This window comes from Stigmatopora argus, chromosome 1, assembly GCF_051989625.1.
Source record: "Stigmatopora argus isolate UIUO_Sarg chromosome 1, RoL_Sarg_1.0, whole genome shotgun sequence".
In the NCBI taxonomy this organism is placed as follows: domain Eukaryota; kingdom Metazoa; phylum Chordata; class Actinopteri; order Syngnathiformes; family Syngnathidae; genus Stigmatopora; species Stigmatopora argus.
The window spans coordinates 28,341,028-28,364,708 of NC_135387.1; the positions used below are offsets into that span (position 1 = coordinate 28,341,028).

Sequence of the window (23,681 nt, forward strand, 5' to 3'; positions counted from 1 at the left end):
GACGAAAAAATTAAATAGACCAACAATCAAAAACTCAGAGGAAAAAAATCTTGGATCCTTCCCTTCCTGGTAGCAAGACCTGAACCACTTCACTACAACATCAACAAATAATAAATACAAAATCAAACACTGCAATAAAAGCCAACTTATTTTTCATTTCACACGCCGCTGCTCAAAAGAAAATTAGCTAGCAAACCCGACGAATGGAAACAAGAAAGTTTGTTATTGCTCTTGAATTCCGAAGAAATCGATGTCATCGGACATGGATAAGTTTAAAGTCAACCACCCGACTTGCGAGTATTGATTATTAGGCATATGATAAGATGTCCCTTGATTTTGCAACTTCAACGGTTTAAGTATCAACATGAAAAGACATGTTTAAGTGCACTTGAAGATAATTTAAAAAAAAAACAACAACAGCTACTAAACATTTTGAGGAATCTTTCTCACCTAACCTTCTAAGACCATCTAAATTTCACTAAACCAGCAAGTACTGCTTCTATCAAATGCATCTCAAGACTAAGCTGGACAAACCAGGTAAAAATCAACTAGTTTTTTTCGGGTTCCATTGATTGAAATGCCAATTACCGTATTTTCTCGCATATTGGCCGCCTCCGCGTATATAAAATTGCCTTAAAATCGTTGAATTTTACCATTTCTCTCGTATAAGTCGCATCCGCGTATATGCCGTACCCTTAAAATTGCCTTGAAATCATTGAATTTTACCATTTCTCGCATAAGCCGCCTGCGAGTATAAGCCGCACCCTTAAAATTGCCTTAAAATCATTGAATTTTATAATTTCTCTCGTATAAGCCGCCCGTGCGTATAAGCCGCACCCTTAAAATTGCCTTAAAATCGTTGAATTTTAACATTTCTCTCGTATAAGCCGCCTGCGCGTATAAGCCATACCCTTAAAATTGTTGAATTTTACCATTTCTCCCGTATAAGCCGCCTGCGTGTATAAGCCGAACCCTTAAAATCGTTGAATTTTACCATTTCTCTCGTATAAGCCGCCTGCGTGTACAAGCCGCACCCTTAAAATTGCCTTAAAATTGTTGAATTTTACCATTTCTCCTGTATAAGCCGCCTCCACATATAAGCCGCACCCTTAAAATTGCCTTAAAATCGTTGTATTTTACGATTTCTCTCGTATAAACCGCACCCTGATTCACAATTTTCACCTCCATATTCATGGTTTTAATAGGGCGTACAAATGTTACTTTGAAGGGAAAATCTTGTTAAAAATCATTGCATGTGGAATTTCTGAGATACTGTATCGTCTGTTGGATTGCACGTTATTAGGGTCAATATCACAAGGAAGTTAAATTCAAAAAGGAAGTCATGTGAGCAGTACAACCAGGAAGTGTCCGTAGCAGTCTAGTTTAACATCCCTAGTTAAGATGGCAGTGCCCAAAGCGAACAATGGCAGGCCCAATTAAGTTTTTGATGCTTTGTGCAAGATACGTTTTTTTTTAAATTTCATTCAGACATCAAAATAATTTTTAAAGTGTTTTATCTGTTTATCTTTTTTCTATTTTGAAATAAATGACTGTATTGTCTTGCATTACCATGTTTTGTCTTTGTCGCCTTGCAGTTTCAAGCTTGTCAAGTTTAATTTGTGTGCATATAAGCCGAACCCTCGATCCAGTCTTTTTTTTTAGTTACAAACACAGCTTATTTGCGAGAAAATACGGTACTTGAACCCTTTGAGACACTCACTAGAACCCCGGTTCCAACTTCCACTATTGAGCTCTACCAAGCCCGAAACTCACAAATCACTTCCACGTGCCCCCCAACACACTTAAAAACCTACCAAAATCATCTGGACGTTTACATAAATAATTTAAATATACCTACAACGACCCTAAAGCCTAGAAAAGAAGCACTGTACAATTTTGGGGGTGATTCAATTAAAATCACGACAAAGTGAATTAAAAAAACTTGCACCATGTGCTCAATGGACCTTTTGAAAACTCCACCCCTTAAATGGACAATGACCAATCCTACGTCTTTTCCTTTTTAATGTAGCATTTTTGTGAACTGGTATGCCTTTACATCGATAGTTGCGGTTTCCACTTTGGTACGAATCGATATATTTTGGATGTAATCAATCCTCCACTGCGTATTGTAAACCCCTTTGCCTCCGCCTGGAGGATATTGCACTGATATTAATCCAAAATAAATAAAATACACACTACAGCAAGGGTGCCCAATACATCGATCGCAAAGTACTAGTCCATCACTAAGGTACGAATTGGTAGATTGCACGACAGTAAGATTTGATCTAAGGATTGGATTTGTAGCAAAATTGTTTATGGGACTTAAGATGGGAAACAAGCTGCCTATACTCCATTTTGGGTCCTGCTGAGCTTTGTCAGGGGCAAAAAGGGGGTAGATCGCGCAAAGTTGGCGCCTTGAAAAGTAGATCTGAGCAAAAAAGTTTGAGGTACAGTAATCCCTCGAATATCGCGGTTAATGTAGACCAGATAATCGAAAAATTGCAAAGTAGGGTCACCCATATTAAAACTTTTTTTTTTCACTTTAGTGCTGAGTCCTAGTAGCAAGAGTGGCTTCCACTTATGAGTTACATGGTGGATTTTCATATTTTTATGAACTTAAAAAAATACCTATATATATATATATATATATTTTTTTTTTAACCAATCATACGTCAATTATTTAAATAAAATGATCTTCAGTGCTGAGTCCTATTAGCAAGAGTGGCTTTTGCTCGAGTTTTAGCATGGATTTTCATTTTTTTCTGAACATATATATATATATATATATAAATATATATATATATATATATAAATATATATATATATATATGTATTTAAATATATATATATATTTTTTATTTTTGTGTGTATATATAGATACGTATTTTTTTAAGTTCATAAAAATGTGAAAATCCACGCTGAAACTCATAAGCAGAAGCCACTCTTGATACTAGGACTGCGCACTGAAGATAAATTAAAAAAAAAAATAGCAGAAAAAAAAATCACAAAGTAGTGAATTTGCGATAAGTGAAGTCGCGTTAATCGAGGGATTACTGTATACGTCTTCCTGCCATGGCTTGTGCAGTCACAGAGCTTGACGGACTAGCGACAGTAACTAAAGAACGGGACGTGTTTTTAGCGAAAGGTCCATTGCCCAAAAAGTACAACAACGGTGGACCCTCGAAGCTTTGACGATTTCATCGGCGGATTAAAACGATATCCGGACACCATTAGCAACCATTTACATATCCTCAATTAAATAGCGAGCAGATGGACATTTGGGAATAAAAATCAATTTTGTCTCGACAGAGTGGTATATAAACTTAATGAAGTTGTATATTGACAAAGGGATATCTTTTGTTAACATATAAATAATGATTTAAAACGTCTTGCTATAGCAAAATGACTTTTAAAAAAAAAGGTTACCTGTTGCTTCTCCAGATCTGGAATTTCCGAGGGTCCACTCTAAAGGTCCGACCTCGGTACCCCCAAAAAAAACCACCCGCCCGATTCTAACTGTCCCCCAAAACCTGCGAGAGGTCACCGAAGTCACAGTCGAAGAGTTCAGTGACCCCAGAGTCGCCCTGCAGTCCGAAGTGGTAGTCGGGGCTGTGTGGGGGGGAAACGTTGATGAAACCGTCCAATGGGAGAGGCAGGCTCTCTCCGTGGAGGAAGTCCGTCGGGAAGTCAAAGTCCTCCAGGCCTGAGAATGGGTCGGCGCCCATGAGAGATTCTGCCATTTAAAAAGGAAAACAATTCAAAACCACGACTCTTCTACTTCTGGATGAAAATGTGAAAACCTTTTTGGTTGCCTGACTGATTGGATTATTGATTATTCATTTTATTATATTTTTAATATTTATTTAATCCACACAATGACAAGCATTGACCGAAAAATCAAAGCCATGGAGAAAATTCATGCCGCATGGAAGGAAGGACAAGAGCAACTTTTCAAAAGTACTTTTATTTTTATTTTAGTGTCCTATTAGATAGTATCTTTACCCTGATTGTGCATTTTGTTTGTGTAATTAAATATGAATATTTATATTTATATTTATATGTGTCTGTGTCTATGTGTGTATGTGTGTATGTGTGTATGTGTGTATGTGTGTATGTGTGTATGTGTGTATGTGTGTATGTGTGTATGTGTGTATGTGTGTATGTGTGTATGTGTGTATGTGTGTGTATGTGTGTATGTATGTGTGTATGTATGTGTATGTATGTGTGTATGTATGTGTGTATGTATGTGTGTATGTATGTGTATGTATGTATGTGTGTGTATGTGTGTGTATGTGTGTGTATATGTGCGTGTATATGTGTATGTGTGTGTGTATGTGTGTATATGTGTGTGTATGTGTGTGTATGTGTGTGTATGTGTGTGTGTGTGTGTGTATGTGTGTATGCGTGTATGTGTGTATGCGTGTATGTGTGTGTATGTGTGTACGTGTGTACGTGTTTATATAAATATATATATATTTCAGCAACACGCTTATTTATTTATTCATATATTTATTTCTGTATTTACTTAACTTATTTATTACCTATCTATTTATGTCTAAAACATATTTTCCTGTGTCTGTATTCTCACTCAATGAAATTTCCCAAATACAGGATGAATAAAGTTATCTAATTTAATCTAAAATATTAAAATTGCCTTTGGTTATTTTATGACTCTAGTTGTTGGTAGGCTTTGCAAAACCATTGTGAAACCAGGGATACATTTTTATGATTAAATATGACCCAATGAAGATCAATTTCTTTCATCAAAAAAAAAGTGATAACCCTAGTGATCAACCGTTCAAATGGAGCTGATATCTGTAACCGTGCATGCCTGTGAATGAGTTAAAGGAGCGGTGTGATCTTTGAAGGAACGTGATTTAAAAGAGAGAAGGAAATGCGAATACCTGCTTCACCACCTAACAACAGCGACGAGCATTCTGGCTGAGACGTTGCCGTCACGGTGGACGACGTCGAGGCGGGGGAAGATAAAGCCACTTCTAAAGCCGCCGCCGCCGCAAAGCGCCCGTCCTTGCTCGGGGTCGAACAGTCGACGTCGGGACTCCTTTTCGAAGGACTGCTTCCCGTCGCGGGGCTGCAAACGCCGGAGGTATTTTCCGGGCAGAGGAAGACGTCGATGGGACCCCGCGTGCTCTTAAGTGAAACCTGGTAACCCTGAAAATGGAAGAAAAGAGGGTCAAAATTGGGAAAGGTGCATCTTTTGGGTCAGGGGTGGCCATCTAGACATCATTTCACTTTTCTTTGGAAAACATGACCGTATAGAGTATGTTGTCCTATTGTAAAGAATAACGTGACCAGAAGTTTCGTCGACGGACACTTCGTCCCCGGACGTTTCGTCGAATGGACGTTTCGTCGTTCGGACGTTTCGCCGAACGAACAATTGGTCGCCGGATTCGCTCGCTCTCAAAATTATAATCATGAGAGAGAGAGTTTGTCATTGCAGAGCATTAATATCTAAATATATAATGTCAAAATTATCATTAAGAGCACTCATTTAACTGCCATTGACGGCGGTAGACGTCCGATGGATGAACCTTCATTCTCTCCATTTCTAACTGAGAGAACTTGCAATACAGCAAGGTGTTGAAATACTTTATATGGTCATTTTTATCAAACTGAGGCGGAGCGATCGCTAATACGAGAGGAGTATCTACTACTTCTCGTTGGCAAGTGGTCGTGCGTTATCCTATTGCGAGGACATTTGTGTGCATAATTTTGGAAATATTTTGAAGGGAATACAAAAGCAAACAACCTTCGATAGGTTGCATCTGAAAGTCAGGGTGGAGGCGGGGCAAATAATGCCAACCCGGGAGAAGAAAGGTATTAAAATTTAAAACTAAATTAGAATTAAGTTAAGCGCAAGGTTAGATAAAATTTATCGAGTTTGTCTGCATCGTAATCCAAGTTAATCTAAATTTGTTTATGTTACAATCACGTTGCCGTGCAAAAAGTCCCCACCCCTCTCCCTCCGCGTAATCCATCTAATTTAAATATTAAACACATTTCAGTACTATTAAACCACTAGTTATTTGTTAGTTTGTTAATAGATGGCGAATTAGAACAAATAAAAATGTTTTTCCAATCCAATATCCTGTTTTCGGTGACAATTTTTTGGATTTCCGGAGTTGAGGGAGGTTGTCAGGGGTCCCGGAGTTTGCGTTGCTTGTCCGGAGTAAACTCCTGGAATTCCGGAGAAGTCAGCAGCTCTGATATTTACATAATTTGCTGCAGGCCTTAGTTTCTCAGCCATTTTAGATGGTGTTTTGATATCTTACCTCGCTGGGGTCCGTGACTTCCATTTGGGTCTCTGGTGGGGATCTGATCACCATAACTAACTGATCTGGAGAGTCAAAGGACATCCTCAAGTCCTGACAGAGCACGTAGCCCCATGTATTAGATGAGCATTAAGGACATCAAATTTCGAAGGACTGGCGTTAGTGGTTTGCTCGTCAAAATTTTGAAGATTCGCTTTCATTTTCCCAATTGTATTAAAGACCCATGTCTCTCCAATAAAATCTATCTTTGGTAAACAAAGCTGATCTTAGGTGGTGAGCCGTCAGGGACTTCAAGGCCTTCTCTGCTGGCCTAAGAAATATCTGAATCATATATTGTTTTATCCATCAATACTTATTAAATAATTCCAAATGGTCTGTTAGCTTCCTTTCCCCCTGGTTGCACTGCTTCCAGATGTGTGTTTTCATATTGAAGCATTTAACCAATCACATTTCAGCCATTATTTGTTGCCAGGGTCAGAAATCTGCCTCAAGGCCTTCACAATCAGTTCTGCAAGCTCTGCTGCATTAAACAAGCGTCGATAAGACTGTTGCTTTAACCAATCAGATTTCGTGTTGGCAACACCACAATGCATTGTCGCAGGCGTAGGGATACGTCATCGCTTTCACCAACTATGATTGGCTAGTGATTGGCCAGAGCTACCAAACTGTATCTGGAGCTAACTGCACAAGTACATATATTGTTGTGTTGATTTAAAGCCATTTTCAAGACGGACTATGCCAGAAATACGACAGGACAGGCTCGACTTTCAGCATTAGCTTCGATGGCGATAGAAAAGAAGGAAGAAAGGAGGATGGATATTGTGTAGTTAAAAATGATTTTTGGTGAGTAAAATATGGCTATATTCCTAAATAATATTTCAATTGTGGGCCAAGTTCTTATATCTGAAAAGCTCCAGTGTTTGTATTTAAGCTACAGTGTTAACTAAATGCTGTTTTCGGCTGGATTTTACCCCACTTAGTGCAATTTTTGCCGTTTCGCCATTGATGTACATCGCTGTCTTTTCCCGGGAAAATCAGCCCCCCTGGCCCGGTTGTAATGTCTGAAAAGCTCCGGTATTTGTATTTAATCAATAAATGCTGCTAGGAAGTGGATTTTACCCGTTGAAGGCGCTACAAGAAAATGCACGGACCGCCACGGGTGCATTCGGCAGGAGGGTGTCGGTCCCAATTTCATCCGGTCAAAAGGATATCTCTTGCTCTGTGGCTCTTCCGGTAGCAACCTGAGCTGGAGGTTGCATTTGGAGATGAGCTTGTCCAGCTGCTCCTCAGCTGCGCCGAGTTGGCAAACCTCCTTCCGCAACTCCCGGTGGAGGGCGACGGACGCCCCGTCGACACGGCTCCCGCTTTAAAGGAAATGTTGTACACCTTTGTTTCATGGCCATCTTGTTTGAGTCTAAAGCTAGCTACAAACGTAACAAGGCTAACAAAATAAAGTCTGGAAAAGACCCTTAAATATTTACAAAGCAAAATTGGAAAGTCCAACTTAAAGGAGGGAGCCAGACAAAGTTTGTGGTTTTGTTCATGTCATGACATCTTTCTTTCCTCTTTGTTTATGACCCTTTATGTGTATTTATATTCTTAAGGTGGTTTCATATGCTTTGTGCACTGTGTAGAAAGGTGTTACATAAAATAAAGTTACTTGCATTATATTGTTTAATAGTGCTGTTGTGACGTTATTCATTAATGTTTTGACATTTGGGGTTGTAGAAATAGCAGTTAGATATGGTCTGGAACGTATGACGAAAAAAATGGCTTCCATCGTGTCTGGCTGTGCAAAATGGCAACCATATTGTGATAGAAAATCACCTTGACCATTCCCGATCATCAGAAATAATCTTTTTCAATAGAGAAAAAAAATCTCTATTTTCTGATGTGAAATAGTGAAGAAATAGTAAACAAAAGCCAGTATTTTCTCGACGTTGGCAAATAGGAGATGTCTAGCCTTTTTAAAGGCCAGTACTTCCAGCCAATCAAATGTCTGCATCTCAGCTAGCTTCATCTAGAAGTCAAGAATTGGATTCCTAATGTAGCTTGCGAGGCTATTGGAGAAATGAGCTTTAATGGTCCCAGGTAGTAAAGTTGGCTTTGCTTCAGTCTACGATGGAAAATGAAAGTGACAGATATAACAAGACAACGATAAAGTGTGTGCGTCGTTTTCTTAGCTAGCTATCTATCTAGCTTTTCAACCCTTAATAGCGCAACACAATTTATGTGCTGTAAGCAGGTTTGTGTATATAACTGACATAACAGTATTCATACAATGCCTGCGCTCGTAAGCGGTGTAAATTTGTGTTCAAATGTTATACTCTCGATTATTAGGGTTCTGGGGAATGTGCTATATATATTTTAAAACTTTGTAAAACAGACTTTTACATGAAGCTAAATTGTATACATATATACACACGATATATACATGTGTGTTCAAATGTTATACTCTCGATTATTAGGGTTCTGGGGAATGTGCTATATATATTTTAAAACTTTGTAAAACAGACTTTTACATGAAGCTAAATTGTATACATATATACACACAATATATACATATAATCACACAGAGGCATAATTGTGCTTTTTACTCACAGCCACTGGATGTGATTCTTTGACTTTTTGGAAATGAGCTGGATCCCCTCCAGAACATTGGTAATGTCGTAAAGACGTCGCTTCTGGACTTCCAAGACTTGCGAGGCCCAGTTAAGATCTACTACACCGTCAGTTGACTGCGTAAGGAGGTCCAGAAAGCGTTTGGTTGTCAGGTTCAAGGAGGTGTCATAGCGAGACTTTTCTGTCAGGGCCCGGGGAACTAACAGGGGAAAAAATGGGAAATCACCATCACCATTACATCATTTTGGAATGATTTCACATCGGCATTGTATTTTTTTTTTTTTAATATCTATTGAAGTTTGTGTAGAAACCTCTAGGCGGGGCAGGTGTGGAGGGTGGCGCACATCCTGAAGATGGTCGGGTCGTGCAAACGTACTGATGGTCACTGTCTAGGTCCAACTTCCTCTTAACCTAATGAAATGCAAATTATGTTGTGAGGATTATGAGAAGTGAAATGATGGGAATGCGTCTTGGTTTTTGGGGGAGGCCAAAAGCACACAATGGAAAGCCAAGTCAAGTAAAAAACAGGAGGACCAAAATTCTACAACACCGCCTCGACAGTGTCTGTTATCATAGCAATTGAAAACTGATTAAAGTCTTAAAAATGGCAATTTTACACGGGCATAAAGCTCAAATTTCCAAAATTGCAGGTTGGCTTTGGGATATTTTGGAAAAAAATAACCAGATTTTCATCCAAGTGCAGCTGTTCCTTGACTAACAAGGAGTTTTGTTGTCATTTAAGGCCAACCATTTTTGTAGGCAGTGGCTCCGTAGCCGGTAACCGGCCAAATAGCCTGTATGGCCCCAAATGTCTATTTAGCCGGTGTGACAGTATATCTTATTTATTTATATAGTAAACCCTTACCCTCCTTTCATAAATAATTCATATTGTCTAATGTTATTTCTTGAGAGCCATTCTCAGAATTGAAAAGTAAAAATACATGAAGTTTTTTTTTGTCATTTCACCACTTTTAAAATACAAAAAGTATCTGAATTCTTTTGACAACATTGTTATGCTGTTGCTAATAAATCAGTATCAATGAGATCATGCATGCAGAAGAGTAATAAAACACAAAATTATGATTAAAGTGGTGGTAGAGGTAGTATCAACGCCACAGTGACGCTCATATTAGTGCGTTCGGGACTCAGCTCTCTCACCAGTGATTTCCATATTTTACCTCACAGGTTAGTGGAGAGCCATATGCACCCATGGAAAGAGCCACATATGGCTCCCAAGCCATAGGTTCCCTACCCCTGATGTAGACTCTGTTTCTACTCACACTGTAATCCATTGTCTGATCCTTGGAATTGTATGTAACACTTGTCTTAGAACGGTTTCAATTCTAAAGAAAATTGGTGTCAATGGACTATGTAGACATCTGTGAGATAACATAATACTGTTACCATTAATGTTTGTGTGCTTTTGTTAAAAAAAATGTATGACATAAAAGTTGAGTAGGCCTAGTTATCTTTATATAAAGGTCCTTATCAATTATCACATTAAGGAAATAAACCTTATAAAATGTAGTTTCTTACTATTTACCCCACACAGAATTCTTATTGGCTAAATACCCATTAGGGGCTATATAGGATATTTGAGCGGTTACCGGCTACGGAACCACTGCCATTTTTGTACGCTGAGGGTGCCGTGGAGAACAAAATCTTTTTGTGCATCTGAATTTTACATTAGTTTATCACGAATAGTCATTCAATCCATTTTAACTACAACCGCCAAAGTCTTTCATTTGCGGCCAGCCCACCCATTCCCAATGGATTGGACGTCGGCAGACGGGTCAAAGTCCTCACCGAGGGTCTTCCCAGAGGGGGCCTTCTCTTGTCCTGCAAAGCCACGTCGGCGGACCCCTGCGGGGTGGCGAAGAGCAGAATTTCTCCCGTGCTGGACGGGACCCCGGCCGGGTGAATTCCCTCATTGCCGGGACTGGTGATGAAGATTATCTGGTGGTCTTGACTGGAACCGGCACCTTCGCAGTTGACCACGGTTTCAAAGATAGTCAACAGATCCTCTGACGTGTGGCCTGTTATCAGGGTCTCTGACATGGCAGGGGTCTCGCAGTTTGCTAGGTCACAAGACGACTGGAGTCCTCCACTTAAAAAGCCCTCTTATCTATGAATAGGAGGTCACGTTGGCCTTCAAGTGTTTTTGAGTAACTTGGGAACTGTTTTTGGAGAACTTCCTCATGAGTGGAGACACCCAAGGGCAATCCTACATTACCGGATGTTCTGCCATTCGTCTTTTCAATAGAACAGCACAGAAGACGTCGCAATTGAGGTCGCCAGAGGTTGTTTGGAAGCACGAGGAAGCCGAGACAGTTTAAAAAAGCAGAGGGACGGCGAGCTAGCATGCTAAACCTTTTGTTTTCACCTGCGGTTGTCAGCACGAGACCAGGCCCCGTCAACGAGCATGCTAACGAGGAGCTAACCGCGCGTGGGGACGAGGCGAAAAGTGCCCAAACACGAGGACAAAAGTCGCCGTTTACGGGTTGAGCTACGGGACGACACCGTACTTCGGAGGACCGAATAAAATGACGTAGAAAACTTTCAGACACTTTTCCAGTTGTGGTTGATATGACAGTTCGACGTTAATACGATAATCCTTCCACAAAAGGCACCCGTTCGGTGAGGCAAATTTGAAGTGAATGCATGTCGAGCGGGTCATGAAATATTTGACGTCTAAAATGGGTAAACACGGTAATTTATGTTAGCATGCTAGCGGTTTAGTAATTAGCCGCAACCGTCCTAGGTTTGTTGGGGTATGCGACTAAAGTACAGACTTAAAACAAAACAGAAACTATAAAACGTGGAGTGGTAGAGTTTCACGAGCGATTAAATTAATATACGTTATTCCAAGGGAAGCTGGAAGCGGGTGGGGTCCATTTGGAAAAGTTTCTTGGTCGTAGGTTCGTCGTCTGTGAATTGTTGTTATTCTCCCAGCTGATGTGGATCTAAACAAGGCTGGGCGCTTTTCGCGCGAAATCTTTTTTGCCGCGAAACTGACACGTGTCATAGTATGGGGCTTCTCATTGGTCGAGAGGAAGAGTACCCGACGAGGTGAGTGAAGCGCTCGCTGATTGGTGCATTCCGTTGTCAGTCATTTTTATCACTTGCAGAGTCCTCGATTCAAAACATTATTATTTTATCGTGTTACACTGAGAATCCTTTGGCGCTTTTTAATGACCAAAATGCGTTTTTGAATAAAATTATATTTATGGGTAGAGTTTCCGTTTCATTTTCTAAGTAATCAGCGGTTGCATTTCTCTTACCACTTCTTAGCTATCACAATATCATTTCCGAGAATATATTAACCCTTTATTGGGCAAGTAAAGCACCCCCGTGACCCTTGGGGTTCAGGAAATAAACGAATGCATGAATAGAAATCCATTTCATTTTTAAAAAAAAGTAAAATTGAGTGCCAAGTAAAGGGTTAAAATAGCAAATTTGACTTTTTTTAGACAGAAATGGATAAAGCGCATTGAGTCAGACAGTACTAATCGAACGCCTATCGCACAACTGAAGAACTGCAAGATGGCGCAGGCTATATTTGAGGTACTCGAAGGTATGAAAAATACGTTATAACCACGTAACTACAAATTAAATAAGTCGATTATTTGTTCTAAAGCATAGTTATTAATCGGCCCAATGTTATATTTAATTATCCCAGCACGTAATAACATTGGACATAACATCACGTTCTTTAATCGAGTGCAATACTGATAAAGATATCCAGTTAATGTTTAAAATGAACGCTGAGGTAATGTTTATTTATTTTTTTACTTTTATTTTTAGGATTAATTGTACGTGCTGTTCTGAATGCTGCCTAAATTCGTCGTGGAGTTGTTTGTTTACATCTGTGGTAGTGTTTTATGGCAGTGTATAGAAATAATAGATGCAGATTGTATAGTATGAATGCATAAATCTCACGTTCCACCTGGTGGAAAAAAATGTAATTCCTCAGATTCCTTCTGAAATAACGCAGCAATGCATGCAAATCCGACAAACAACCTTATTTGACTTTCCTCTCCAGGCATGGACAATCAGACCGTCTTGGCAGTCCAGTCATTGCTGGATGGTCAAGGTGGTGTTCCTGACCCGAACAACCAAAACGTCACTGCGACACCAGCTATCCAGTCTCTGGGTTTGTCAATAACTAACCGAATATTGTGCAATTCAATACATTTGTCTTCTTAGGAGTGGCTATTAACTACCAGTGTGATTTATTCCTATGTACAGTCATACCTTGAGATATGAGCTTAATGCAATGCAGGATCGAGCTCGTATGTCAATTCAATCATCTCGCAAATCAATTACTATATACAAAGTAATGTTCCCAACCTCTAAAAACACCTAAAATAGGATATTACAATGGAAAATCATGTTTTTAATTATTCTAATTCACTACCTTTGCTCACAGTGACACAGTAATCCCTCGATTATCACGTCTTCACTTATCGCGCGTGTGCGGTCGATTGGTCGCCGGTCTTTTGGTCGCTGTATTGATTCCTCCTCACAATTTCTTAGTTTTTTTTTCTTCCCGCAGACGACGAAGATGTATTCTTGTGTGGAAAGTGCAAAAAGCAGTTCAATTCCCTACCAGCCTTCATGGCACACAAGCGGGAGCAGTGCCAGCCGAGCACCCCTTCCCTGTCCACCGTGTCTTTGGCCTCCACCAACGTCTATACGCCAGGGCCCGCCATCACTTCAGGAACACAAACAAATGCCAACAGGCAGGTGAGAAGAGCTGTGGACATAATAATAAAAAAAAAACATCAAGTTGTACATGAAGAAATTGGCGTTACATCACCACCATAGTAACTGAATTGGTCCGTAAATCAAGGACTCCCTGTAGTTACAGACATGTCAGTGAGTTGTCTTCTGTTTTTATGTATTTTCTTAACCTAGGTGTCCACCTACATCACAGTCCCCCCTTCCCCCCTCACACACACGCTGGTCCAAGGCAACGTGCTGGTCAGTGACGATATTCTTTTGTCGGCTATCTCAGCCTTCACTTCCATCGACCAGCCAATGACCACCATGCAGACGCCCGTTCAGGTAATGCAACACTATCTTACATACCTGTCAACCTTGGCCAATTGCTACCCTTATTAATGATTGCAATTATTAAGCGATAATTAATAATAATAATAATAATCGGACATAGGCCCTGTCGTCATCATCAACAACAAAAGCCTAATTGTCATCACACCCAGAAACTGCGTATGACGAAATTGGTAGTGTTTCTCCATAAGGTGCGTTTTCTCGGCAAAAGACCTAATAAGTTATATTTTCGGACTCGTAATTTGGCATTATGGATACATCGCATCACCCCCCCCGAGCGGATCACTTAAAAACCGTACAATATAAACTGTAAACCGTACAAATGCAACGCGGCACATATTTACTCACACAGGGTGCACTTAAAAATCTAAAAAAAAATTCCCCAAAGTGGACGGGGTGCCCCATCAGTCGGTGCGCCTTTTGTATGTACTAAATTCAAGAAGCTGTAGATGTAGCCGATAGCTTGACTGTCTGGGTACATTGTTTGCTGACGCGCTATATTAATATAGTTAAAAGTGACTGACGATGACGTTTTTGTCTGCTACCAGTGACCAAGACAATCCGGATTACAGCCAAAATGAGATCGGTTTTACAAAAAAACTACTTTAAAAAATCCTGTACAAAAGTTTTTATACGGCGTACTCAATTTGAAATGCTCAAAAAAACGTATAAAATACAGGAAAAACTTATAAGTTGACAGGTATGACTAACCTATTTTGCATCCCATTACACTACTTGTATTTCCAATCCATCATTGTTTCTTCTAGAGCAACCCAAGCACGCAGACAGCTTGTGTATCGTACCTTCACCACCACCAGCACCACCATCACCAGCAACAACCTTCTCACGCGCTTCCTCCGACCCAGTCGCCAGCCCAGCCGCCTCTCGCCTCGTCGCACGTCCCTGCTAGCCACGGCAACTCGGTGGTTCAGGTTTACAGCACGCTACCCCACATGGTTGGAGGTGGTAACGCGGAGATCCACACATTGGGTCTGCATCCGTTCCATCCTGTTCAAGTGAGTGGGATTCCATACTTGTCAACTTATACGTTTTTCCCGTATTTTATACGTTTTTTGATCATTTCAAATTACGTACGCCATTTACCAACTTTTGTACGGGATTTTTTTCAAGTACATTTTTTTTGTAAAACCAATCTCGTTTTACACATTTCGGCTCTAATCTGGATTGTCTCGGTAACTGGTAGCAGAGGAAAATAGCATCGCCGATTGCTAATTTGGACACGCTTTGAGCATGATATGCAGAAACGCATTCCCATTTCATTATATAAATATAGCGTGTCAGCAAGCAATGTACCCAAACAGTCAAGCTGTCAGTGTCATACAGTGACATCTACAGAATTTTGAATTTAGTGCATACTGATTGGACACGAGTCCACTTTGGAGAAAATTTTAGACTTTTAAGTGCATACTTTGTGAGTAAATTGAAAAACTTTATTCATACGGCGACATCTAGAGAATCTTGAATTTAGTACATACAAAAGGCGCACCGACTAATTGGGCGACCCGTTCACTTTGGAGAAAATGTTAGAATTTTATGTGAGTATTTTTTTTAATCGCTTAATAAGGGGAATTGCAATCATTAATAAGGGGGGCATTTGGCCGAGGTTGACAGTTATGGGATTCATTAATTCCCAGCTAACTACGGGCAGCAGCCGGGGTCAGCCAATGGACAAAGGACAAGCATTGACGCCCACACATTCTGTTTCTATGATGCAGGTGCCCAGCCAGTGTGTGGAGAGCCAGTCGTTCAACACGCCTCCCGTCTACAGTCCTGGAAAACTGGGCATCAAAACCAAAACGTGCAGCATCAGCAGCAACGCCGCAGAATTGGGCGACTTTGAAAAGCTCGCTGGGCCGAAACAGCCTCAGAGTAACAAAAAGTGCTCCGACAGAGACGTAGGTGTGTGTTTGTGTTCATTTGCTAGTCAAGTCCACTTATGGAAAAAATCCCTTCAATCAGATGTAAGATTACGGATCATTATTTTCTTGAAGAACCCACACCACCTGTTCTTTTTTTCCCCTAATTGAGTTGCCATTAATTCACGCATTTGCAACTTTGAGATATATTATCTAACATTCTCATTTGTGATGTCAACCTGATAGCAAAATAAGAAGCGAATGTTGCAAATTTTAAACTGTGAACGAATGGTTTGGCCTTTTGATTTTCCTCAACAGAGCCGTCGAAATCTAAAGGTCCAAAACTGAAGTGCAATTTCTGTGACAAAGTCTTCTCCAAGAATTTCGACCTTCAGCAGCACATTAGGAGGTGAGCTAGAAAAAAAACAAAACAGGAAATTTCCCCAATATAGGATGAAATAAAGTTCTAACCTAACCTTATCCGAGTGCTCTAATTACAAGAAGCCCCTCAAATATTTCTACCATTTTTTTTGCAGTCACACAGGAGAAAAACCCTTTCAGTGTATCGTTTGTGGTCGAGCCTTCGCCCAAAAGTCCAACGTGAAGAAGCACATGCAGACACACAAGGTCCTCAAATTAGAAAAATGTTCTATAGTACTGCACTGCAAACTACCATACTTTCCGGACTATAAGTCGCGCTCGAGTATAAGTCGCGCTCGAGTATAAGTCGCGCTCGAGTATAAGTCGCGCTCAAGTATAAGTCGCGCTCGAGTATAAGCCGCGCTCGAGTATAAGCCGCGCTCGAGTATAAGTCTCCCTCGAGTACAAGACGCGTACGAGTACAAGACGCGTTCGAGTACAAGACGCGTTCGAGTACAAGACGCGTTCGAGTACAAGACGCGTTCGAGTACAAGACGCGTTCGAGTACAAGACGCGTTCGAGTACAAGACGCGTTCGAGTACAAGACGCGTTCGAGTACAAGACGCGTTCGAGTACAAGACACTCTCGAGTAGAAGTCGCACTCGAGTGTAAGTCGCACTAGCCAAAAATTGCACAATTAAAAGGGAAAAACATATATAAGTTGCACAGAAATTTTTTGGGGATAGAATTCAAAACAAAGACATTTAAAATAAAATAATGAAAAATAGAAATAAAAGCAACAACAGGCTGAATACAATTTTACAACAACAAAACGTTTTAAAAACAATTGATAAAAATTTTTTGGTAAGACTTTCTGGGTTGTTTTTATAAATTACAGCGGATTCTAGGATAAACCAAAAGCACCCACTGCCAATGTTGAAATGATCAAAACAGCCCTACAGCGCCCTCTTGCGGTTCAATAAATTCACACACAAGTCGCACTGGAGTATAAGTCACACTCGAGTATAAGTCACACTCGAGTATAAGTCACACTCGAGTATAAGTCACACTTGAGCATAAGTCACACTCGAGCATAAGTCGCACTCGAGCATAGGTCGCACTCGAGCATAGGTCGCACTCGAGTATAAGCCGCACTCGAGTATAAGCCGCACTCGAGTATAAGCCGCACTCGAGTATAAGCCGCACTAGCCAAAAATTGCACAATTAATTGGGAAAAACCACAAGTCGCACTGGAGTATAAATCGTAGCAATGACCAAAAAAACGCAATTTATAGTCCGGAAAATATGCTACGTATTTCTATTTTGCGAAAGAAACGCAATGCACCGCCAACTATGCTTTGTCGTAAAGGTGTGGCCCATGGGCGTGGCCAGCACCGTGTCAAGGCTACCAATCACCGTAAAGGTTATGGCGGCGGCAGCCAATGAGGACGAAGCCGGCGGGTATCGGCAGCATAGGGGCCAACAGGAAGAGGAGCACCCCCACCTGCAGGCAACGCGGGAGGATGACGCGGCCTCCACGGGTAAGACTACCTCTTTCCAAACGCGACAATTCTCGCTAACGTTACGACCGACAGCTTTGGCCGCAGAAGCTTCGGAGGAAAGCGCGGCGGAGGCCCAGGCCGACTCGGAGGGTCCCTGCGGAGAGTCGCTTCAGACCCAAGAGGGTCCCGCGCGGGTCAAACAGATTGTGGTGGTGGACAGCTCCTATCAATGTCACTTTTGCTCCAGCAAGTTCAAGACATATTTCCAGCTCAAATCTCACATGACCCAACACAAGGGAGAGCAGGTGAGCTAAAGCTAAAGCTAAAATTGAGGACGGGACTTTTTGCAATTGAGAAATGTGCTACAGTGCCCATCCAATAAAGTTATCTGTGCTAAATTTAAGAAAGGTTTCCCAACATAAAAGGGTTGGCAGTGCAACAGTGGTAAAGCAAAGCTTTCAAAACAAAGTGTTTTTTTTACATTTTTATTATAGCTTTATCATTATAGAAAAATATATTTAAACAATTTCTTTTCAGCTCTCTTTTATGCTGAACAACTGATTTAAAAAAAATAAGATTTCATTTTTATTTATTTTTTCAAATCAGTTGTTCAGCACAAAATAGGGTTGCAAACAAACTATGTTTAAATATTTTGTTCTATAATAATAAAGCTATAATGAACAAATGTCATTAGTCATCCAATATGATAAATTGACTTGGTTTTGATTTTCTTAATATTTTTGCTGAGTGTCAAAATTAAATATAATATTATACTAGATATATAGTATAAAATGTGTATATATTTTTTTTTTGGGGGGGGGATATTCTGCCATTACCATTTCAACTAGGAAGGCTGGCATTGTCTGATGATTGACCGAAGTCCAATCCATTTTGACAGGAAGGGCTGACTGACAGCAAATTTCAAATAAAAATAAATCAATAAATCCCAATTTTTTTAAAACCCTGTTCCGATCCTCTGAAAAAGACGCAATATGACCTGATAACTATTTTTTTTTTGCATGTTCAGATGAATAAATAACAGTTGTACTTGTTCTTACCAGGTTTACAGGTGCGTTCTCAAGTCGTGCTCCCAGACCTTCCAGAAGCTGGACCAGTTCCTAGAGCACATCAGGACTCACCAGGAGCAGCTGACCTATCGCTGTCACCTCTGCAGCAAGGAGTTTCCCTCTCTCTTCGAACTGGGAGTTCACCAGTACTCCCACTGCTTCTGCCCACAACAGAACACACGCAAGGAAAGCACATTCTACAGGTTAGCGTCTAATTTTAGAATAATAACGCGTGAGAGTACCGGCTGGGATTCGATCGAGATACTCTGAAAATAGTCGTATCGGGGCGTTGCTAAATGTGCGTTTGCCTATTTGCGGTTTATTGTGCTTGTCTGCGGCAATAAAAGAGCACTAAACACTTTATCAAAGAGGTTATTTGTTAAAGACCAATCATTCATTTTCTGAACCGCTTTATCCTCACTAGGATCGCGGGGGGGGGGTGCTGGAGCCTATCCCAGCTGATCTCAGACCAGAGGCGGGGGACAGCCTGAATTAGTGGCCAGCCAATAATAGGCCACGAGGAGACAAAGGACAACTATTCACTCTCACACTCATACCTAGGGGCAATTTAGTATTTGTTGGTTATTTTCTGTTTTGCAGTAAGAAAAAAATCATTACTGGATGAATTAATTGCTTATGATATTAACCCTAATAATGTGCTTTTGATTCTTACAGTATCTCAGAAATACCACGTGTGATGATTTTCTTAAGATTTTCCCGTCAAAGTAACACATTTGTACTCCCTATTAAAACTGAATATGGAGGTGAAAATTATGAATCAGGGGGCGGGCGGCTTATACGTGAGAAATTATAAAATTCAATGATTTTAAGGCAATTTTAAGGGTGCGGCTGTTTAAATCTCATTATACTTGAATGACTATAAAATAATCCCTCGAGTATCACGGTTAATGTAGACCAGACATGACCGGGATAAACGAAAAACCGCAAAGTATGGTCACCCCTATTTAAAACAAAAATAATAAAAATTTAAAAAATATTTATTTTATTTGTTTACATCAGTGCTGAGTCCTAGTAGCAAGCGGAAGACAGGGGAGTGGCTTCCACTTGCGAGTTTAGCGTGGATTTTCACATTTTTATGAATTTACAAAAAAAAATATATATATATATATATATATGTATTTTTATATATATATATATATATATATATATATATTTTGTAAGTTCATAAAAATGTGAAAATCCACGCTGAAACTTGCGGGTTTTTTTGCTTCAGTGCTGAGTTCTAGTAGCAAGCGGAGGAAAGGGGAGTGGCTTCTGCATGCGAATTTCACATTTTTATGAACTTACAAAAAAAATTTAATTAACAAAAAAAAGTTTCCCCCAGAAAAAAACTATTCCGTAGTGAAGCCGCGATAATTGAGGGATTACTGTAAAAGCATTCAATTATTCAATCATAGAAAAGCCTAGTGGCCCACCAGGCTTAAAAAGACACTCTACTTTTCAGGTGCGTGAAATGTCAAAGCAGATATTCGACCCAAGAAGCTCTAGAACAACATCTTCTGACCGCCTCGCACAACTTTCCCTGCCCACACTGTCAAAAGGTACGACGCAACTCCCCCAGAAGCATTTTTCTATCAAAACATCTCCCCCCGAAAAAGGGAAGTAGAACCAAATCCGAATGTGAAAAGGATGAGAAAAAACTCAATGTTTTTTAGGTGTTCCCGTGCGAACGCTACTTTAGACGACACCTCCCCACTCACGGCGTTGGGGGGAGGTTCAAGTGTCCCGTCTGCAAGAAGGTCTTCAAGACAGAACACTACCTCAAACTGCACACGAGAATTCACTCAGGTTGGGCTACTAAGGGTTTTATCACTTACCGGGAAGCTTGTCTCCAAGTCGCATCGCATATCCTTTTATTTTCCAGGGGAAAAGCCGTTCAAATGTTCGGTGTGTGAAGCCACGTTCAACAGGAAAGACAAAGTCAAGCGCCACATGCTGATCCACGAGGCCTTCAAAAAATACAAGTGTCCTTTCAGGTCAGACGTCAAGTCAAAGATTGTTCTTCTATTTATTTATTTATATTTTTTTTTTAACTTGCTGCTTTCCCATTTAGGACGCATGTGGGTTGCACCAAAGAATTCAACAGACCCGACAAGCTAAAGGCACACATTTTGTCACATTCAGGTAAGTCATCTTTAGATTTTATGGGACTGTACTTGTGTATTTTTATGCACATAGACAACTTTATTCTTACTTAGGGCCATAAGCAGCCTGTATTTCTGTTTTTATTCATTTTAAATGCATTTGATTTAGTGTTGTTGAAAAAATACTCATTAATAATTATAAATGTACATATACATATACTATATACATAATATACACATGTAGGATTAAATAGACTACTAATACTAATAAGCGACACCACTACTTTGTGAAAACGATCGCTCAATTTATTAAGTATATCAAAGAAATTGTGCATGATAGTCTAAACCACATGTGTCAAAGTGGCGGCCCGGGGGCCAAATCTGGCCCGCCGCATCATTTTGTGTGGCCCAAAAAAGTCAATTATGAGTGCCGACTTTCTCTTTTAGGATCAAATTAAAATGAAGATTATAAATGTATATTATATTTCCTGATTTTCCCCCATTTTTCAAAAACAATTGTAATTTTTTAATCATTTTTTCTGTGTTTTTAGTTCAAAAATCATTTTGTAAAATCTAAAAATATATAAAAATATTTTCTCTTTTCCACTTTAATATGGGACATAATGATTAAAAGAGATTTTCCTTTACTAAGAAAAAAAGCTCAAATAAACATTGTTTTAGATCTATAGAAAATTGAATAGTTAGGGCTTTTGATCCAGTTCTTTTAATCCATTTATTTAAAAAAAATTCAGGATTAAAAGCCCTGAATATTCAGTTTTTTATAGATCTAAAACAATGTTTATTTTAGCTTTTTTTTAATGTTTTTAGATTTTACAAAATGATTTTTGAACTAAAAACAGAAAAAAAAGATTAAAAAATTACAATTATTGATTTAAAAGGGGGAAATCAGAAAATGTAATATACATCTATACTCTTCATTTTAACTTGATCCTAAAACAGAAAGTCGGCACTCATCATTTACTTTCCCGGGCCACACAAAATGATGCGCGGCGGACCAGATTTGGCCCCTGGGCCGCAACTTTGACACATATGGTCTAAACGGTGGACTTCCGACTCAGTTTTTGGGATTAACCAGGGTGTTTAAAAACAAACAAACAAAATCAACTCATGTTACATTAGCGACAGTTGCTACTTCTTTTCAATTCAATTTTTCCATTCCTCGCCATACTGACCTGCTCTCACCCGGGCGGCGTCTCTTACCTCCAGGCATCAAGCCCTTCAAGTGCGTCGTCTGCCAGAAGGCGTTCAGCCGCAGGGCTCACCTGCTGGAGCACCAGCAATCTCACACGGATGACTATCGCTTCCGCTGCGCCGCCTGCAACAAAGGCTTCTCCAGACACAGTTACTACAGAGACCACAAATGCTCCGAGGGGTCCCAAGGAGAGGTCGCCGCCGGGAGCCGCGGCCGGATCGTCGCCAGGCGGGCCAGCGAGAGGTTGAGGAACGGCGGACGGCGGGCTGGGGAGGAAGCGGGAACGGAAGGGGACGGGGACCGGGCCGAGCGGGACTCCGCCGACGAGGGCGGTCCAGCTGCGACGTCGGCCGTGGACGCCATCCGAGGGGACTCGCTCCAGAGAAAATCGTTGCAGGAAATCTAAGGCCGCCTTTGCTGATGAGAATGATTAACGAGTCATCATTTTTTTGGACATGTGGTGAATAATGTGTTTTACATTAAAACATTTTACCTACCTAGTTCTGGATGACTTGTAACGCAATTCTGCACATTCACCAATGGCAACTTATTTGCTAAAATACATATCTATATACATAAGATACAATATACGCACTCGTCAACAAGACAACAACAACAACAACAAAAAGAGGTCATACACAGCTATGCATTTAATTTTTACTTGTACAATTATCTGACGACCTTTTTACACCGGTGAATCGTAATATAACATAAACAAATTTAAATGAACTTGGATTACGATGCAGACACACTCAAAAATAAATTTAATCTAACCTTACACTAAACTTAATTCTAAATTGGTTTTATTTTTATACCATTCTTCTGGCCGGGTTGGCTCTGTTTGCCCCGCCTCCAACCTGACTTTTAGTATTGATGGGCCGTTTGCTGTTGTATTCCCTTCAAAATATTCGGAAAATGATGCACAAATGTCCGCAGAATAGGATAACGCACGACCACTTGCCAACGAGAAGAACAGCCTCTCATGTCTTGGTCGCCTAGCTTTTTTGTATCTCGAATTTTTTCTCGTATCTAGAGATAATTATTTGCTAGAAATTTTACTCGTATCTCGAAATGCTCGCATGTTGGGGTGCTCGTATGTTGAGGTACCACTGTACATATATATCATTAAACTTCTACAAATCCTGTTCACTTATTTATTATACATTAGTGATCTGTCTCATTATGTATTGACTTCAGCAAATAAATCCCTATAGGATATCATTCATTGATTTTCCGTACCGCCGATCCTCACGGGGGTTGCAGGGGGTGCTGGAGCCTGTCCCGCCCAACTACAGGCAGGGAACACCATAGTCTGTTGGCCAGCCAATCAGAGGGCACACAGGACACAAAGGACAACCAATCATATCATAGATAAGGGCAATTTAGAGCATTCAAGCAGCTAGCCTAGCATGCATGTATTTTTTGGGGGGAAGTGGGAGGAAACCGGAGTACCCGGAGAAAACCCATCCAAGCCCTACAGTTTTAGTGCTATACAAGAGTTTGAGAAGTACAAATTTGGGTGCACTAACAGGGAGAGTTTTTTTTTAAATGGCCTCAAATAAGTCTGCA

General features: G+C 40.3%; 2 protein-coding genes and 1 long non-coding RNA gene across 3 annotated transcripts; 1 reads left to right on the top strand and 2 right to left on the bottom strand.

Moving 5' to 3' along the window:
• Positions 1-3,002: 3,002 nt before the first annotated feature.
• Positions 3,003-11,928, bottom strand: e2f1 (E2F transcription factor 1). Its single transcript, XM_077614756.1, has 7 exons — positions 10,722-11,928; positions 9,227-9,326; positions 8,895-9,114; positions 7,503-7,657; positions 6,294-6,406; positions 4,905-5,172; positions 3,003-3,733 (listed from the first exon to the last, which is right to left on the bottom strand). Exons 1-7 carry the CDS (start codon positions 10,971-10,973, stop codon positions 3,513-3,515), a joined length of 1,329 nt encoding a protein of 442 aa, XP_077470882.1. The 5' UTR covers positions 10,974-11,928; the 3' UTR covers positions 3,003-3,512.
• Positions 11,929-12,399: 471 nt separating this feature from the next.
• znf341 (zinc finger protein 341) lies at positions 12,400-22,608 on the top strand. The gene is made up of 16 exons (XM_077614769.1): positions 12,400-12,489; positions 12,958-13,068; positions 13,471-13,661; positions 13,833-13,982; positions 14,756-15,004; positions 15,725-15,908; positions 16,184-16,274; positions 16,402-16,492; positions 17,595-17,766; positions 17,821-18,032; positions 18,789-18,997; positions 20,260-20,356; positions 20,471-20,603; positions 20,680-20,791; positions 20,869-20,939; positions 22,127-22,608. Exons 1-16 carry the CDS (start codon positions 12,459-12,461, stop codon positions 22,516-22,518), a joined length of 2,496 nt encoding a protein of 831 aa, XP_077470895.1. The 5' UTR covers positions 12,400-12,458; the 3' UTR covers positions 22,519-22,608.
• LOC144085473 (uncharacterized) lies at positions 12,890-20,769 on the bottom strand. Its single transcript, XR_013304152.1, has 4 exons — positions 20,633-20,769; positions 18,786-18,955; positions 14,792-14,996; positions 12,890-13,629 (listed from the first exon to the last, which is right to left on the bottom strand). It is a non-coding gene; the product is annotated as an uncharacterized LOC144085473 (long non-coding RNA).
• Positions 22,609-23,681: the final 1,073 nt, after the last annotated feature.